The following is a 5371-nucleotide window of genomic DNA, read 5'->3' on the forward strand; positions in this document are numbered from 1 at the left end:
CCCGCGTTAGACCTCTAACCATCTGGTTACTTTATCTTAGACCCTTTTCCGACCAATGAAAATCTGGCTAAAGATAAATAAAAGTATTCTTCATCGAATGAGTGCTATCTCGAGAATGTGTTTTCGGTCCTTCCAAATAACTTTTTTCAATTTTCTTTAAAATAATTCTCCCATACAACTTGGCCTATAACTTTTCTCAGACCCTTTTCCGATTAATAAAATTGTGGTAGGAAGATAGGTAAAATATTTCTCTATCGAATAACTTCGATAACTCTATTCGAACAACTTTTTTTGATTTTCAAAATTCTGTATATTTCCCTATATTGACCCATTGCGTTTTAGTCTATAACTTTTCTCTGTCACGATCAAGAATAAAAAGAATTAGGTGGAAAGATGAATGATTCAATTCTCTATCTAATGAGCATGATTTTGAAAGTTGTTACTTGATAAACCATCAATTTATTTCAACTCAAATAATTCATTATTCATCAAATCCAGCAATACGTTGAACAGAAACTTGCACACAACAGAAACTTTCATCCGCTAATTTCACACAAGTCCGTGAAGAAGGAACGCGAAAACGAGAAATCTCGTGAGCGATCCGTAAGGTGTTAATAGAATGTTTCGAAGGCTTGTTTTCGATTTTCAAAAGATAGGGAACTAGAGGCAAATGAACTGAAAAGTTTGAACCCTCTTAAAGCCAAAAAGGAGAAGAAGAAGAAGGAAAGAAAAAGAAATCTGCATGGTGGAGTACGATTAAGGGTTTGAGTCACTGTATACGCGAGTATAGGAAGATTAACCCCTCGCCGTACGATTTACTTTCCAATAATAGGGCCCAAACAAGAGCACAGTGAGACGTTTCGATACTCTGCTGAGTGTGTGTATCTTACTTACGATCGTAGCCAGGGTAGCCAACTATAATTTTAAAAAATCAGTAAAAATGAAAATAAATTTCAGGTTAAACCAGGATAGCTCATATTAGGTTGTCCGAAAAGTTAATGTCGATCAAAGCATTATAATTTAATTTTATATCCATTGTTCTGTTTCACAATCTTTCATCATCTTTCACACAGATTAAATATTCTATCCTCCCAGAACATGTTTGTTTCCTAGTCGAAAACTGCTGCGAGCCATACATGTGAGAAACAGGTTGCTTGGTAGTAGCTCATAGTACAGAATCCATTCCAAGTCCACCAGGAACAGAGTATATCTTCCTTCGAGCGAAAACCGGATATGTTAAAGAATTAATAAGCATGGTATAAATCCTCGCACAGGCTAGTGTTTCGCATAACTTTTTGATCGTTTATATTTTTCCGAAAAACCTACAGCATCGCTACAGTCAATTGCAGAGAAATCAATATTAAAATGTTCATGCTTTGGAATGAATCTTTACTCAAAAAATGAGTAAAGCATATCAGCAGTGGAAGACTTGTTGAATTTTTCCTAATGTTTATGATATTTAGTACGGTTATAGATATATTTACCATAGTACCATCATTAAAGTTGATTCTACTTTGAATCAGACTTTGTTACATATATATATATTTTTTTATATTGACTATCGATTCGAAAATTTTTTCTCTTGAGTAATTTTACACTCTGAAACGTATCCTACATTCATAACTCTGGGGATACATCTACATACACATTATCCTCAATAAAACAATGTTGTTCCTCAAACTTAATCTCGTTGTAATTTCATGAATTCGCAGACAATCTGGTATTATGAAATTTTCTAGCACCGTTTTTGGAAGCCACGAAACAATTCATAGTAGAGATTAGTACAAAGTTCAACTAAATGTAAGATATGTACAAGTGCGAACCGGTTAACTATCATGACATAAAACTTTTGCATGGAAACCAGTATATTTATTACGAATAATGTGAAGAATACAAAAATCAGGAAAAATCAGGATCATTTCAGAAAAATCAGGATAAACTGAGTGTTTGTCAGGATATCAAAGAGCGTGCCAAAAAGTCTGGGAAATTCTGAAAAATCAAGAAGGTTGGCATCTCTGATCGTAGCAGTTCCGCATCTTCACACGCCTGAAGCGTGTATCCATTTCACATCGATAGACGACGAGTGAGGTTCGATGTACGTTCTGGCACAGTCTAATCGCCACGAGTGTGGTTCGACGTTATACGTGAAGGGGTTAATAATGCCACCGAAGTCGGAATTCAATAGGTAGCAATTGTATTGTTCGCACGGGCACTTAGTTATCTTTTGTATTGTTGCTGCCTTGTTGTTTGCAGTGTTTTGCCATTGTTTTAGTACATATAACCCTCTCCTAGTTTTTATTTCGATTAAAATTAAGATTCAGAGTGATTGTTTTATTTGAAAAAATAATACAAACACGTATTATTTGCCTGTTATTAATACGCATTACATGCGAATTCATACCAACATTTCTTCCTTTCCCCTTGTTACTGTAAGGTAAAATCAAAATAAAAACAGCCCCAAACAAATGCAGCATACAAATCAAATACCCCAAATATAAATGTTAACAACGTCTGTACAAAACTCAATTGCGTTCGCTTGAATTCCAATGGATATAATTTTATCATTAGTTTACCCTCAAGCCTACGCACCATAAACAAATCCCGCCATCAGTGAATCTCCACGGTTAATTGAGCGTTCTCCACTGGGCACACGGGATGAGGCCAACGTGAAGCAACGAAAATTGAAATGAAAAATTCTCGTAAACTTATTACTGCTACCCAGTTGATCTGTTTTTTTTTTCTATTTGGCATATTATTTCATTCGTAGTTCCGTCAAACATGCGGATGTAAATGCAACAAATTGTATTAGTGAGTGTGACATACGGGGTGATTTGGACCACCCCTTTATCTCGAAAAGTACGGTTCAACTTGGATTTTTTATGTCATCTCCCTCTATTGTTGAACCGTATGTACCTAACGTAAAATAAAGTTTGATAAAATTTATCAGGTGGAGGGAAACGGTAGCATGAAACATCAAGCACTTTGATGGTCAGAAAATGTGAGTTTTTCGATCGTGGTTTTAAGGTTTTTATCGCTGATTAAACAAACTTTTTGTGTATTGTGCAGTAAAGTTCTGTTCGCGTACAGAGAAGGAACAATTTCATAAAGCGAAACAGTAAGTTTGATAACAATAAATGAAATTAATTGCATTTTATTTTTTGCATGTTGTGTGGGGTGACCATGACACGTTTCTGTGGGGTGAATTGGTCCTACAGGTTTGAAGCTTTTGTTTTTTTTTTATCTCATTTATTTATTTATTAGGCTCATCAGCATTTTTTAGCTGTAACAGAGCCGGGTTTTAATCGTGTACATGTACATATGTTTATGTTTCTATAAATTGTAAATTACACAGTAGTTAGTAGTAGCCATTTAGGCGTTAAGTTTTCTGTTCCATTACATTATGGTAAATTACACAGTACTAGCCATTTAGGCGTAAGGGTATTCTTTCTGTTCATCCATTGTTCAGCAGACCGGACAGCGGAGACAGTTGATATTGATCATTGTTGAGTTATTAATAGAACAGCAGCCCGATGTGTCTTGCAGAGCAGAGCAGTTGTATGGATGAATCGATCTTATTTCGACCGTGGATCGATTTCCATGATGGTTGCGTGGACGTAGTTATTCTATAACAACAAAAGGATGGTCAATTGAGGGCCCGGAGTATGAACTCACGATCGATCGCTTGGTAAGCGAACGCGTAACCAAGTGGCTACGAAGACCCCCTAAGCTTTTGTTTGGTCTAATTGATTTCAGATACGGCTGAATTACAAAAAAGGATGAGCAGACAACGATAGAAGAAGTAGGAGCTTGAAGGAGCAACATAGGCTATCAAGGACGGTTTTTCTTTGTCTCAGCATTAAAAGTGTTTGAAAATGCTCGAATAACAGTGAAAAGATCCATGCAGAATTCGAAATGGTCTCAATGCAATTTATCTGATCAGGAAGCTAGGCAAGGCACCTGGTATAAATCCCAGAACATTGTTACTGATTGTAATATTATCTTGTATCACTTTACATAAACATAAGTTTTTTTGTTCGATGAAACACGAACCGGACCAAATCACCCCACAGACGGTTCAAATCAACCCGCATAAAATTTTAATGTCCAAAAATCATACCTTTTATTTCATGATATATTTGGTTGTTTGAAACTCGATATAATGATTAAACATTATTGATTGAGAGAAAACAAGTGTAGCGCAGTATACAATGTAACATTTTTTATTTAGACCGTATTGGTTTGGAAATATTAAGCGATTTCCTTCGGGGGCCCAAATTCCCCCCATTTCCCCTACAGAATAACTCTTTCCACGGACCTAACGTACGTAGCACTGAACACATTTAGGATTGGTTCATGTTATTTACGTGAATCGGGAGAGATCATAATTCGATTAACTAAAATAATGTAAGAATAGAGGTCTAGCGAACTTCTTACTTTATTAATGGTTACTGGGTTTGGTTCTGAAGGAAAATTACATCGTCCGCAATGATGCTCGTTGTCGTTCGCTGTTTGCCTTCCTGATCCGTTATTTCACCATACGTTATTTTCCCTGTGACCATTGTCCGTTGCCCTTTTCGCAGATAGCTCATGACAGCGTCACGTAAACCAGGCTTGAACACCGCCACTCTGTGCCAGTCGGTTTTCTGCATCCAGTCGCCGGATTCGTACCTAATTAAAAAAAAAGATGAAAGCAATTATTCAAGGATAAAAAAACTGCATTTTACTTATAGTTTGAGTGTGTTGCAACTGAAAATGTAACAACTGGATGTGTCTCATTGCCTCGCTTTTGGGGATCTGCCCCAACACGGCCAAGTAACGTTACAGTGTTCACGGCTGGAAAAGGGTGATACATATAGTAATATTTATTTCATCACTATATTGCGACAACTGGTTTGGAACTATCTACATTCATGTTCCGGACAAATACCGGCACTTACTCTTCTCAACACGTGAAGGATCACTGCAATATAATCGGATAGGGAACAGTCCTCTTTGAAGGCTACGAATAGTATTGCCGAGGAACATTCTCGAAAACCTTATTCCATTCATTCTTTTTACAAATATTAACCGGTATTTTAAATACAGTTTACCAGCTGTAAACAATTCATCTCATACTAAATGCAATTTATTCTGACATCCATGTGACTTCATAGGTACTGACGTCTCAGGCACTGACAATTTGGCGTTAGCGTGCGTTACGGTTTGAAGAAATGGTGTTATATATCAGGGATGGTCAAACCTTACAGCACTTCGGGGACCTGTCATTTAAAATGTTCCAAATGAGCCTAGTTCTATAAATAAGTTGTACGAATTTTCAGGTGATTTTAGGGAATTGAAGTTAACCAACTTCACTTCCCCCAAACATTTGTAT

The 5371-nt window shown here is 36.6% G+C and overlaps 1 protein-coding gene across 1 annotated transcript; it reads right to left on the reverse strand.

Annotated features, from left to right (window-relative positions):
* Positions 1 to 4204: 4204 nt before the first annotated feature.
* On the reverse strand, positions 4205 to 5158 carry LOC129761748 (single-stranded DNA-binding protein, mitochondrial). The gene is made up of 4 exons (XM_055759497.1): positions 4938 to 5158; positions 4725 to 4833; positions 4435 to 4668; positions 4205 to 4330 (listed from the first exon to the last, which is right to left on the reverse strand). The coding sequence occupies exons 1-3, from the start codon at positions 5047 to 5049 to the stop codon at positions 4446 to 4448; spliced, it is 444 nt and encodes a 147-aa protein (XP_055615472.1). The 5' UTR covers positions 5050 to 5158; the 3' UTR covers positions 4205 to 4330; positions 4435 to 4445.
* Between the last annotated feature and the right edge of the window lie 213 nt (positions 5159 to 5371).

Source organism: Toxorhynchites rutilus, chromosome 1 (assembly GCF_029784135.1).
Source record: "Toxorhynchites rutilus septentrionalis strain SRP chromosome 1, ASM2978413v1, whole genome shotgun sequence".
NCBI lineage: Eukaryota > Metazoa > Arthropoda > Insecta > Diptera > Culicidae > Toxorhynchites > Toxorhynchites rutilus.

Excerpts from the sequence above, each read along its gene's own strand:
- LOC129761748 (XM_055759497.1), bottom strand. The coding sequence starts at position 5,049 with ATGAATGGAATAAGGTTTTCGAGAATGTTCCTCGGCAATACTATTCGT. Across the intron at positions 4,834-4,937 it reads TCCTTCACGTGTTGAGAAGA|CCGTGAACACTGTAACGTTA; the intron begins GTAAGTGCCGGT and ends ACCCTTTTCCAG. Across the intron at positions 4,669-4,724 it reads GCAACACACTCAAACTATAA|GTACGAATCCGGCGACTGGA; the intron begins GTAAAATGCAGT and ends TTTTTTAATTAG.